The following is a 12,991-nucleotide window of genomic DNA, read 5'->3' on the forward strand; positions in this document are numbered from 1 at the left end:
TTTAATGCAGTCTCAACATGTGAGCTACATTTGAAAGAGGAATGAATTATTCTTAATGCTAAACGTGTGCTTAGTTTTTCTGAGTAACAGAGTAGGGAAGGAGTGGATGCTGGAACAAGGACTATTTTAAAAAGCGGTTGGAGAAGTGCGATTGTAGTGTCCCATCACAGCGGGTTCTATAATTCCTTATACCACTATACTCAGTGTCGGACTGGAGTCCTTGGGCCCACCAGGGGAAATCCTTCTTGGGGCCCACCCTTCTGCCACTATACTTATCTATGGTAACATTAATAAGGGTCCAGTTACACGGCGTGATAGGGGGCAGTATATAGAGATGTGCGGCCGACAGCAATGATTATTACACCCGCACAAAAGATCTAATCAGCCAGCTATGGGGCATTTGTCAGCTGATCTCTGGCACTGTTACATGGGGCTTCCTAGGAGCGCTTGTTACCGATAATTGGCCGGTGTAATTGGGCTATAAGACAATTTTCTTTGCATGATAACACTGTATACTACTGTATGCTACCAATAACACCAGTATATAAAGAGCAAATATCCCCACACATATTACTGCCATACTGTTACTGACCAGATCCTGTATACCAATATTACCAATAATAACAGTATACAAGGGGGAAATATTACCGTCACACCACAACCAATACCATCTCCACCATATTGTTACTGACCAGAACCAGTATACTAAGACCAATGAACACTGCACCAGATTACAAGTAACAAATACCACCACATACTGACTAATAACCACCACATACTGACTAACACCATCACATACTGACTAACACCATCACATACTGACTAATACCATCACATACTGACTAATACCATCACATACTGACTAACACCACCACATACTGACTAACCCCACCACATACTGACTCACATCACCATTGCTACTGACTAACACCACCGCTGCTACTGAATAATCCTCTGTACACAGATCACCATCACCTCATCCAGTCATATAGAGGTAGACGCAGCTCTACACAGGTTCTGTACACCATATACATTACAGTGCAGTTATATCAGGTGACTCACAGGGGACGTCTTCTCTAATCAGAGTTCTTCCCTCTTCTTCTTCTTCTCCATCTGTCCTGGGCCGTTATGAGAACTTCTATGAGCCACGAATCCACAGAATCTGCCAGAGAAATATATTAGGTTCCTCACTCTGTCACCATCCTCATCTCTATACACACTGCACATCTGTATTGGCCCCTTTATGCCCTCATTTAGTGGGTAGCCCTGACACTATGTGTATATATCTCCCTTATAGTATATGGTCCCCTCTGTGTAGGCACCTTATAGATGGTCCTTTGTTCAGTCCCCCATATAGACAACTTACAGTGTTGTCCATGCCCCATATAGGTAGACCCCTTATGTTGTCCATCCCCATATATATAGCCCCTCCATGTTGTCCTTCTTCAATATAGATACCCCCCTTATGTAGTCCATTCCCCATATAGCCCCCTCATGTTGTCCATTCCCCCATATAGCCCCCTCATGTTGTCCATCCCCCCTAAAGCCCCCCTTATGTTGTCTATCCCCCCCATAGCCCCCTTATGTTGTCCATCCCCCCTATAGCCCCCCCTTATGTTGTCCATCCCCCCTATAGCCCCCCTTATGTTGTCTATCCCCCCCATAGCCCCCTTATGTTGTCTATCCCCCCATAGCCCCCTTATGTTGCCCATCCCCCCCATAGCCCCCCTTATGTTTTCCATCCCCCCATAGCCCCCTTATGTTGCCCATCCCCCCATAGCCCCCCTTATGTTGTCCATCCCCCCCTATAGCCCCCCTTATGTTGTCCATCCCCCCCTATAGCCCCCCTTATGTTGTCCATCCCCCCCTATAGCCCCCCTTATGTTGTCCATCCCCCCCTATAGCCCCCCTTATGTTGTCCATCCCCCCTATAGCCCCCAGTGCAGGCCATCCCCCCTATAGCCCCCAGTGCAGGCCATCCCCCCTATAGACCCCAGTGCTGGCCATCCCCCTCCCTCCCCTATAGCCCCCAGTGCTGGCCATCCCCCTCCCTCCCCTATAGCCCCCAGTGCTGGCCATCCCCCCCCCTCCCTCCCCTATAGCCCCCAGTGCTGGCCATCCCCCCCCTCCCTCCCCAATAGCCCCCAGTGCTGGCCATCCCCCTCCCCTCCCTCCCCTATAGTCCCCAGTGCTGGCCATCCCCCTCCCCTCCCTCCCCTATAGCCCCCAGTGCTGGCCATCCCCCCCCCCTCCCTCCCCAATAGCCCCCAGTGCTGGCCATCCCCCTTCCCTCCCTCCCCTATAGCCCCCAGTGCTGGCCATCCCCCTCCCCTCCCTCCCCTATAGCCCCCAGTGCTGGCCATCCCCCTCCCCTCCCCTATAGTCCCCAGTGCTGGCCATCCCCCCCCTCCCTCCCCTATAGCCCCCAGTGCTGGCCATCCCCCCCCCTCCCTCCCCTATAGCCCCCAGTGCTGGCCATCTCCCTCCCCTCCCCTCCCTCCCCTATAGCCCCCAGTGCTGGCCATCCCCCTCCCCTCCCTCCCCTATAGTCCCCAGTGCTGGCCATCCCCCCCCCTCCCTCCCCTATAGCCCCCAGTGCTGGCCCCCCCCCCCCCCCTCCCTCCCCTATAGCCCCCAGTGCTGGCCATCCCCCTCCCCTCCCTCCCCTATAGTCCCCAGTGCTGGCCATCCCCCCCCCCTCCCTCCCCTATAGCCCCCAGTGCTGGCCATCCCCCCCCCCCCTCCCTCCCCTATAGCCCCCAGTGCTGGCCATCCCCCTCCCCTCCCCTCCCTCCCCTATAGCCCCCAGTGCTGGCCATCCCCCTCCCCTCCCTCCCCTATAGCCCCCAGTGCTGGCCATCCCCCTCCCCTCCCTCCCCTATAGCCCCCAGTGCTGGCCATCCCCCTCCCCTCCCCTCCCTCCCCTATAGTCCCCAGTGCTGGCCATCCCCCTCCCCTCCCCTCCCTCCCCTATAGCCCCCAGTGCTGGCCATCCCCCCCCCTCCCTCCCCTATAGTCCCCAGTGCTGGCCATCCCCCTCCCCTCCCCTCCCTCCCCTATAGTCCCCAGTGCTGGCCATCCCCCCCCCTCCCTCCCCTATAGTCCCCAGTGCTGGCCATCCCCCCCCCCCTCCCTCCCCTATAGCCCCCAGTGCTGGCCATCCCCCCCCCCTCCCTCCCCTATAGCCCCCAGTGCTGGCCATCCCCCCCCCCCTCCCTCCCCTATAGCCCCCAGTGCTGGCCATCCCCCTCCCCTCCCTCCCCTATAGCCCCCAGTGCTGGCCATCCCCCTCCCCTCCCTCCCCTATAGCCCCCAGTGCTGGCCATCCCCCTCCCCTCCCTCCCCTATAGCCCCCAGTGCTGGCCATCCCCCTCCCCTCCCCTCCCTCCCCTATAGCCCCCAGTGCTGGCCATCCCCCTCCCCTCCCTCCCCTATAGCCCCCAGTGCTGGCCATCCCCCTCCCCTCCCTCCCCTATAGCCCCCAGTGCTGGCCATCCCCCTCCCCTCCCTCCCCTATAGCCCCCAGTGCTGGTAAAAAACAACAAAACCCAACTCACCTGTCACCACGCTCCCCCGGCGGTCGCGGGCCCCTTCTTCTCTTCCCCGACAGACGAGCAGCTCCTGGTCCTGGCAGCATCACCACCAGAGAGCTTTGCGTGCACCGCAGCGGCTGGGACTTCCGGTATGCGTTACGTAAACCGGAAGTCCCCGCTGCAGCACTGCGCACGGAGCTCTCTGGTGATGACGCTGCCCGGGACCAGCAGCTGCTCATCTGTCAGGGGAGGCGGCGGCAGCACCACGCTTGTGACCGCAAGCAAGAAGCTGCTTGCGGTCACAAGAGTGATTGACAGGGCGGGAAGCCAATGGCTTCTCGCCCTGTCAATCGGAACACTGCTACATTTAACTGGAAGCGATCGTTTCGATCGCTTCCAGTTAAAAGGGAAGGTGCGGCAATCGGCGGCTGAGTGGGCCCCCTAGGAGCACGGGGGCCCCCGCTGGGCTTACTGGGTGGAGACCACATTCTTGTGGTCTCCAGCCCTGTGTCCCCTGACTGGGGGGCGGGGCCTACTCCTGCTCGGGGCCCACCGGGGAATTCCCCGGTCCCCCGGTGGCCCAGTCCGACACTGACTATACTTTACCAAGGTAAAGTAACTCTTAGGTGCCACACCAAGTGCTGTGAGCTGTGATTTCCACTCCAGCCACTAGTTATGCGATGCTAGACCTTAGATGTGGGGTAACCAGGAAACAGGACAACCCTTGTCTATGCCGAGGATTTTCAAATCAGGACAGTCACCCACAAAGGAAAGGAAGAGGGACTGATCCCCAGTAAAGCAGAAGTACTTTACTGACACTACGTTCATCTATGTTGGGAAACATTCACTAGTTAGCTCAGCCTAGAGACAAAGACCTAAGACTCATACTACCACACAGGGCGGTCACCGAGACTGTAGGCAGAAGGCGGACAGATATTCAAAGCAAATTTAAATGTAAGTGCGAGGATTCTTTTACTAAGTATAATATGTTCAACACACATCCCAGCAGAGTACTCTTACTACTTAGAGAAGGGCTCCTATCCGGCCCCTACACTACCCTTGCAAACAAGTTAATTTTTTCTATTAACTTCTACTATAATATATATATCCAGCCTGGCACTGCATGTATGTATGTATGTATGCACCAGGGAGCAGGGGGACAGAAAAAAACAAATTTTTTTGTTTTTATTTTTTTAGTTTCCCTTCTCCCGTTCAGACTTGCCAGTAAATCTGGTGTCTTTTCCAGGGGGGTGGGGGGTATGGTGGTATTGGTCAGGGCTGGTATCGCCAATAGGGGCATGTAGATGGGGCGTCTTCAGGTTTAGTGCCTAGGGCAGCAGCAGCTGGTAATACAGCCCTGTATATATGTATATATATATATATATATATATATATATATATATATATATATATACACACATATACATGATGCAGCCTGGTACTGCACTGTAATATATATCCCAGCGTGTCTGCTGGGATCCCGATCGCATGGCCTGACTCTTACCTTCTTTTACCTTCCTCCGTGCAGTCAGGTCTTCAATCTTCTGATAGAGTCTGCCACAGGCCACAGGCAGGCTGATCACAGATAACACTGATCCCTGCTGTGCTATGGCATAGCAGGGATCAGTGCATGTAATGTAATGCATGAATGTGAAAGTCCCCTAAGGGACTTAAAAAAAACAAATCTATAAAAGTTTTAAAAAATGTCCCAAAGCCCCTCCCCCAATAAAAGTGAAAATCACCTCCCCCCTTCCCATTTTATACATAAAACACATAAAAATATATATAACATAGTGTGCACAATCATCCGATCTATTAAAATAAAACAATATTATTCCCGCATGGTGAACGACATGAAGAAAAAGTGGTAAAAAAAAATGCAGAGTTTACTTTTTTTTTTATTACATTTTATGTATAATTTTTTTTTTATAAAAAGTGGTCAATATGTTTGATTTTAAAAAATTTTTACTAATAAAAACTATAGATCATGGCGCAAAAAATGACACCCCATGCCATTACAAAGTACACCTGGTTCTGAAAATGGGTTATGGGTCTTAGGCGAGTAGGAAAAAGAGAAAACAAGAAAATTACAATTGTCCCGGTCCTTAAGGGGTTAATAAACTGTCAAGTAAACATTGTTTCTGGTAAAGTTATCATGGACTCTATGGAGGACATTTATCAAACTTGTGGCAGGGGCATGTGCCAGGGAGAAGGCACAGATCCGTCCCTTCTCCCTGGCATATCCCTGCCCATATGCCCTGCTCGCCCGATGGTGTGCACGCAAAACGATTATCACCCGCTAGTCCACATCCTAGCCCCAGCATGAAATTAAGTTTTTTCTATTTTTGCATGAACGTATGGTGAGTGCCACACTTTACTATATTCAAGCGTAGTAATATGAGGAGTAGGAGTAGTCCGATGCCACATTCCCTTTGGCCTCTAGGGGCACCTTTTCTCTCCCTGCTCCTGCTCCCATTATCTCCAGCCGGCACATGCCACCCCACCTCCTAGGGCGTGCAAGCAAGGGCTCTTGCAGATTTAAAGGGCCAGGACATCTTTGGTTAACACAGCACAATATTCAACTTTAACTCTCTGCACCTGCCCAGGCTTCCTTGTTGGAGCCTCTGCGATTGCTGCCCTAAGCATAGTGGTCCCAGATTTGTTGCCTGTGATTCTTGCCCATGACTCCTGTGCTGTGACCAGTGGCCCCATAGACTTATGTGCAGGTTACGCCATCGCTAGTGGCGGTTCAGTGGATCCACAACTCTAGTCCTTACTGGAAGTCTGTACGAAGCATGGTTTATATACTGCATTGCTGTGTATTTCTCAAAGATTTCAATTCACTGACAGCCATTATATGCTAAAGCTCTGTAATGGGTTCACTGTATACGTTGTACTCTGTCAGCAAAAGTTCTTATACTCTGGAGGTCACATGAGTAAGCCAGCCAATGAATGTAGACGCTGTTCTCACGATTCCAACGTGCTCCTAGGGCCTTTCACCCCACCCCCCGCATAGTTATTGGCTAGAAAAAGGCGCCAGGGGAGGTGGGAGGAGAAACAAGTTTTTACTGCGTTTTCGGTCACATGTTTGATCGAAAACGAGTCTTTCGAACAGTGTAGTATTCCATCGAAAAGCTACTCAATCCAGTTCTACTGCCTCGTATCTAATTATGATGCTGGGAGCTCTGAAACCTTTCTGCTGCTGTTCTAGGAATATATTGGGACACCATCTGACCAGGTCAGTGTCCACCAGAACAGGTTAGTGGTATATTGTCACTTACCCCTATTTCTCCATCTTTCCCTGACCCCACCCACTCCATATACACTCAGGCCATGGGTATGGTAGTGCTGTAGACAAAGTTTTTTCAGGAATAATTCTTTGTGCTGATCTTCTGACACCCACTTGTCACCCCTGCTCTTGTGTCTCTGAGGCCAACCATGACATTGCTTCCTGGCTGCCTCTGGAGACTTGTCTGCTCTATACGTCACAGTACTCAGTGACCCCACTCTGTAACTTTATGGGATCTCTACTTCATGGCTGATTTGCTGTTGTTCATGTTGAGTCTGAGGTCATGATGAGTCTACATGTGCGGCAGAGAAATATAGAGGAAGGCATGTCTGGTGTAAACATCGGGAACTGAAGAGGACAGATTTGTCTAGATGTAAAAGAATGGGAAGATGGGAAGAAAAGAGTTTAGGGGACACAAAGTAGACAGTGCGTATGGGATATAGATGACTAATAAAACACACAAGTGTCTAGAAGAGAGGGTAGAGTAGTATGGACAGTGGAGGCTGTTAGATAGAGTACATAGGCCTTGGCTATGGCTGCTTTGCTCTATCCGGGTCAGTTCCTGTCTAGGATGCCGTCCTGCACCCTGAGATGTTCATGGCGTGGGTTGGGGTGTTCTCTGACTTGTCCTCTATAGTGCTTAGTACTGCATTATGAGTGTAGGTGTAGCCTTAGAAAAGAAAGTCTCTGTGTTCTCAATACATGTCCACAACTACAGCTGGTCTGTCCCGGACAGGGAACCTGGCAGAGCCACGCTCCTGGCTAAGTTCAGCAGGGATGCCTGATCTGTGTTTGCTACTCCTCAGAGAATCAGAGAAGAACTGACTAAGTGTGTTCCTACCCTTCCTTTCCCCATGTGACTACTTCCTACAGGGTGTGTGTAAAAACCTTTGTGAGTGGTGGAGAAGAGAGTGTACAAAAGAAAAGAAAATCAGGATAGGTAGGGAAGAAAGAGTCTCTCTCATTGGTGCACAGAATCACAAAACATAGCAGTAACCCTTGAATGACTACAGCTGTGCAATATATACAAAATTAATACATAGTGACATCTTCATCTTCAATGCAACTTCATTACTATACTCTATAGTACAGGACTTTTATGACAGGTGCCCATACTAGAAACACCCGTGGTGGGACACCACACATGGGGGACATAGGTGTCAGTAGAGCATGATGGGAAGTGCAGTTTTGTAGAGGATGGAGGGCCACAGGTTGAGGGAACGCTGCTGTGGGGGACTGAGTTTTCTTTCTGAGCCGGACAAGCTAATGTGGCTGTTGTTCAGTTTGGGTTTGCCATGTCTGTGGGTGGGTCAGCGGCGTCGGTCACACTCCTCCTAATGCCTATCCTAATGTGAAGTGTTCAGTACGTTTTTTTCTCCTGTTCTAACAGCATTCACTTTTGATCTAACTTGTTTTCCCTTAACATTAAACAGAGTTCATAAAGTTTCACTTTTTACTTTGGAAACTTTTGTATCTTTCATCATCCACAAATAATTCTCAGACGTTTTCCCCCTCGGTGATCAGGAACACAGGAGACACAAACATTTCCATAGCGTTGATCTCCATCCCCTCCCTTTGTGTATACTGTATACTGTATATATAGGTTGTTACTATGTATCTGAGTCCCTCACACAGGATCGCTGCATTCTGCTGCATCATATCAGAGCTCCGCTTTATTACTTTGTCGACTTTCGTTGTTAATAAGAAGACGGCAGAATGCAACACGACTCTCAGCGATAAAAAAAAACTGATGATATGGAAATGGAAAAACCGCAAGTAAGTACAAGATACTTCTTAGTGTGTGGTGATTTTATGCTGTCGTCCTCAGTAACACTGTAATACTGTACATAGGATAGAATAGGGAACTTGTTTATATAGACAAATATAGTGAGAAGATACATGAAGTAACGTATAAGATGAAAAAATACATAGAGGAAACATACAAGATTAAGAATACATATAAGATTAACAGTTCATACAAGTAACAATACACATAGCTAACAATCAAGGCAGATTACAGGCTGAAAATAGGAAAAGTATTGAAGAAGTGAAGAAGGGAAAGTTATGAGTTGGGAAGTGTAGAAAAGTGAAGAAATATATAAAGGAGACAGATAGTGATGAGCGAACAGTTCGGAGGTTCAGGTATGGCAAAGTTTTTGAAAAGCCAAACTCTCGGCATTGGACTATCGTGTCTGAAGAAGTTGGATGACATCTTAGGGCTGCCTGGAAAACATGGATGCATCCTATGGCCTATGGCTGTATCTAGGTTTTCTGAGACTCCCTAGGACTACATCCAACTTCTCCACATGCCACAAGTCAAATATCAAGCGTTCAGAAAAACGTTGCCGAACTTCAGAACTGTTCACTCATCACTAGAGAAAGATTTTCAAAAAGCTTTGTATGAACTTGTATGAATGGAATCGAAAGAGAATAGAAAGAGAGGAAGGGTGGTGGAGGAACTAGCTGACAGGTCGTGGAGGACAGAAGTGATGGAGATGCTGGACAATAAATGGTGGAGGATCTACAATGGGTCATGGATAGGGAACCCCCCCCCCCCCCTAAATATAAAATAGTCACAACTATAGTTTAAATAGTCTAGCAGTGCCGTCTCTCTTTGTTCTTTGAACAGGCAGTTGTAGTTTTCAGCTCTTTAGCACAATAAACCTCCATAGTGCGAGGTGTAACACTCGAATTTTACGACCTGTAGATCGCTCTTTAGCGTCAGTCACCTCCACCAGAACTTTCATGTAGCTAAAAAGTAAGATTAATACTAGAGATGAGGGAACATTTCAAAAGTTCAGTTTGGCGGGTTCAACAAACTTTGACGTAAGTTTGGGTTCGTCTCTGCACTAAAAGAGTTAACCGACTGCAGCTAAGTTAGTAGGACTGTATGGGATCCTTTACCCCTATACCCCATCAAAAAGTGCTTTTTTCCCAGCAAAATTTCAATTTTTTCTGTCCCATTTATTTTAATGGTCAGGAACGTCTCAGTACATACAGGAACAATCCCACCGTCCAACCAGAAATCACTTTTTTAAAGTAATGAAAGTGGTCCGCTGTCCTCTGCTCCAGTTTCCGGTCCCTTGGGCACTTCCTGGTCTGAGCGGAGGACAGCGGACCCCAGCGCTGGAGCCAGGGAGGTAAGAGTCTGTTGTTATGTTCAGCCACCTACTGTACTTCCCATCTATTTTCTAAAACAAACAAAAAAATACAGAGCCCAGACTTCTCCTTTAGTATCAACTGTAAATAGGGACAATAAGCATAGGAACATAGTTATTTTTCATAACTCCTTTTTTTTTGTTTTTAAAGGATTTTGCTTAAATTGTTCTATTCTGATCCCAAGCCCTTTTTTATTATTTTTATTTTTTACTTTTTCCATCTCAGGGGCTGTATGATGGCCTATTATTTTCACTACAGGTGTGCAGCAAGAAAACGATACAGTGTGTAAGCCATGTACCTTTTTAGTGAAGGCCACGCCTACTTTTCCCTAAGACCCACCCCCTTGTCAGGCAAGGCGCAAATGACATTTAAAAAAAAAAACCTCTCGTACACCATTTTTTTTTTTTTTTTTTATGTTGAAGCACACACTTACCCATATTCTGCAGGTAGTAAGAATACAGCAACACCCCGCCTCTCTGACACTTTGCATTGGAGGAATAAAGCATTTTCTATTTACTGTAAACACATACGGATATATGATATGTTCCATGTGTTTCTTATATCTAAGAGATATCTAACAATATTGGCAATTTGGAACATGAAATCCAGCTAACAGATCCACTGGTCCCCTACAACTCCTGAGTGACTGTCCAGTGATCTAGTTTTATTTCTTCTTTATTTTCTATTTAGTAAAGGGCTTAGGGAAATATACATTTTTAGGTAAGGGCAGGGTACCCCTTTAAGCTCTTCCTTACCTGTGACATGCCGATACGCATGGGTTAGGGAAGGAAGTATGACAAAGGCTCAGGAGTCTAGCTCACAACATGTCAGATGGATGCCGGCTTCCTTGTGCAACTGACACCCATTGGTAATGACCAACATCTGAGATCACACAAATGCCAAACAGTGAACTGTGTGAATGCCGCAATCAATAGTGATATCTGCATTTAAACAGTTTTGTCATGCGTCAATAGTGTTCATTAGGTCTGATTGGCACCTCTGAGATATGTCAGCACATGATCGCTCCTATAATACACTGCACTACTACATAGTGTGTCAGCATTATGCTTCCCTGCATGGCTGTATAAGGGCACTTACATCATACACCTGGGGCCTTTGCAAGCCCCTTTGCGGCCATGTAAGCCTATCGGTCTTTCCACAAGGTGACAGAATCCCATACACAGAATTAATCTGAAGGGGATTGTAGGCTTCTAATGGTTAGTGAGCATGACAATCCGGGTGTCATACTGACCTCTGGATTATTCATCACAGGCATTGTATTTTACATGTATCATACTTACCTCCCTGCAGTCCAGCGTCGTCTCTTCTCCTGATTATCTATTACACTCTGCATGTCTCTTATATGTATCATACTTACCTCCCTGCAGTCCAGCCTCGTCTCTTCTCCTGATTATCTATTACACTCTGCAAGTCTCTTATATGTATCATATTTACCTCCCTGCAGTCCAGCCTCATCTCTTCTCCTGATTATCTATTACACTCTGCATGTCTCTTACATGTATCATACTTACCTCCCTGCAGTTCAGCCTCACGTCTTCTCCTCATTACACTCTGCGTGTCTCTGTTATATATCATACTCACCTCCCTGCAGTCCAGCCTCATGTCTTCTCCTGATTCTCTATTACACTCTGCACTTCTCTTATATGAATTATATTACAAGTCTTGCTGTATAGATTATTGTAAAAAACCATTGATTGTTTTCAACTTAAACTAATAAATAACTTTTTATTTATTTATTTATTTTTTACTCAGACCAATGTGACGGTGGACACCGGGTTTTATCTCTTAGGATTTCAAGGCAGCAAATATTTAAATATTTTCCTGTTCTGTCTTCTCTTGGTGGTTTACTGGGGGACAGTATGTGGGAATCTCCTGATCATCACCCTAGTGTCCACCAGCAAGATCCTCCACACCCCAATGTACTTTTTTCTTACACAACTCTCCATCAGTGACATCCTGCTGACCACAGATATCGTCCCAAACATGCTCCATATCCTACTGAATAATGGGGGGACCATTACTTTTATATGTTGTTTGACTCAGTTTTATTTTTTCTTAGTCTCTGAGGGATTTGAATGTCTCATCCTCACAGTGATGTCTTACGACCGATATGTTGCCATCTGTAATCCCCTCCGGTACTCCTCCATTATGACAGGTACACACTGTTTGATACTGGCCGTCATGTGTTGGGTGTTGGGTTTTTCCATTGCATTGATTTACACCATAACCATATCAGTGCTGAAGTTCTGTGGACCAAATATTATTGACCATCTTTACTGTGATCTTGTTCCTTTAGTAGAGATGGCCTGTTCTAGTACTTACGCTGTTGAGTTAGAGGTTTACATAATGTGTTTCCTGGTACTAGTAATACCCATCACAATAATTATAATATCTTACGGTAATATTATTGTCACCATCTTACGGTTCCAGTCCAATATCAGTAGACAGAAAGCCTTCTCTACCTGCAGCTCCCACCTCATTGTGGTCTCCATATTCTACATTACTCTATTGAGTGTTTATCTTTTCCCAAAAGGAGGAAAAAGCTTGAATCTTAGTAAAATCATATCCCTGCTATATACTGTGTTCACTCCACTGATCAACCCCATTATATACAGTCTGAGGAATAAAGACATTAAAAAATCTCTACAAGATATAATCAATAAATCTCAATTTTTTAACAATGGTATGAGAATCTCCAGATAATGTATTGTACAGTATAAAATAGGCTTTTCCTGGACTTTGGGACCAGACTGATACCTTTACAACATTATTTTTTGAGGGTTGTGTATTACAATTTGTGAAACATTGTTTTTACGTTAATTCCTCCTAGGTTTTTCACTGGACATGATATGTTGGTAAGTTTGTTGGAATATTTTTTTTTCTCCCTATGGGGGAGTAAGGAAAAAAAGGAATTGATGAATCAATTCACCTGAAAATGCCCTAAATGAATCAATTCACCTGAAATTCTTAACCCAATGGTTTAAGGGCT

The 12,991-nt window shown here is 46.9% G+C and overlaps 1 protein-coding gene across 1 annotated transcript; it reads left to right on the forward strand.

Moving 5' to 3' along the window:
* The first annotated feature begins 8,577 nt into the window (after positions 1-8,577).
* LOC138786030 (olfactory receptor 2D2-like) lies at positions 8,578-12,705 on the forward strand. The gene is made up of 2 exons (XM_069962659.1): positions 8,578-8,598; positions 11,755-12,705. Exons 1-2 carry the CDS (start codon positions 8,578-8,580, stop codon positions 12,703-12,705), a joined length of 972 nt encoding a protein of 323 aa, XP_069818760.1.
* Positions 12,706-12,991: the final 286 nt, after the last annotated feature.

This window comes from Dendropsophus ebraccatus, chromosome 1 (assembly GCF_027789765.1).
Source record: "Dendropsophus ebraccatus isolate aDenEbr1 chromosome 1, aDenEbr1.pat, whole genome shotgun sequence".
Classification (NCBI taxonomy): domain Eukaryota; kingdom Metazoa; phylum Chordata; class Amphibia; order Anura; family Hylidae; genus Dendropsophus; species Dendropsophus ebraccatus.

Excerpts from the sequence above, each read along its gene's own strand:
- LOC138786030 (XM_069962659.1), top strand. The coding sequence starts at position 8,578 with ATGGAAATGGAAAAACCGCAA. Across the intron at positions 8,599-11,754 it reads TGGAAATGGAAAAACCGCAA|ACCAATGTGACGGTGGACAC; the intron begins GTAAGTACAAGA and ends TTTTTTACTCAG.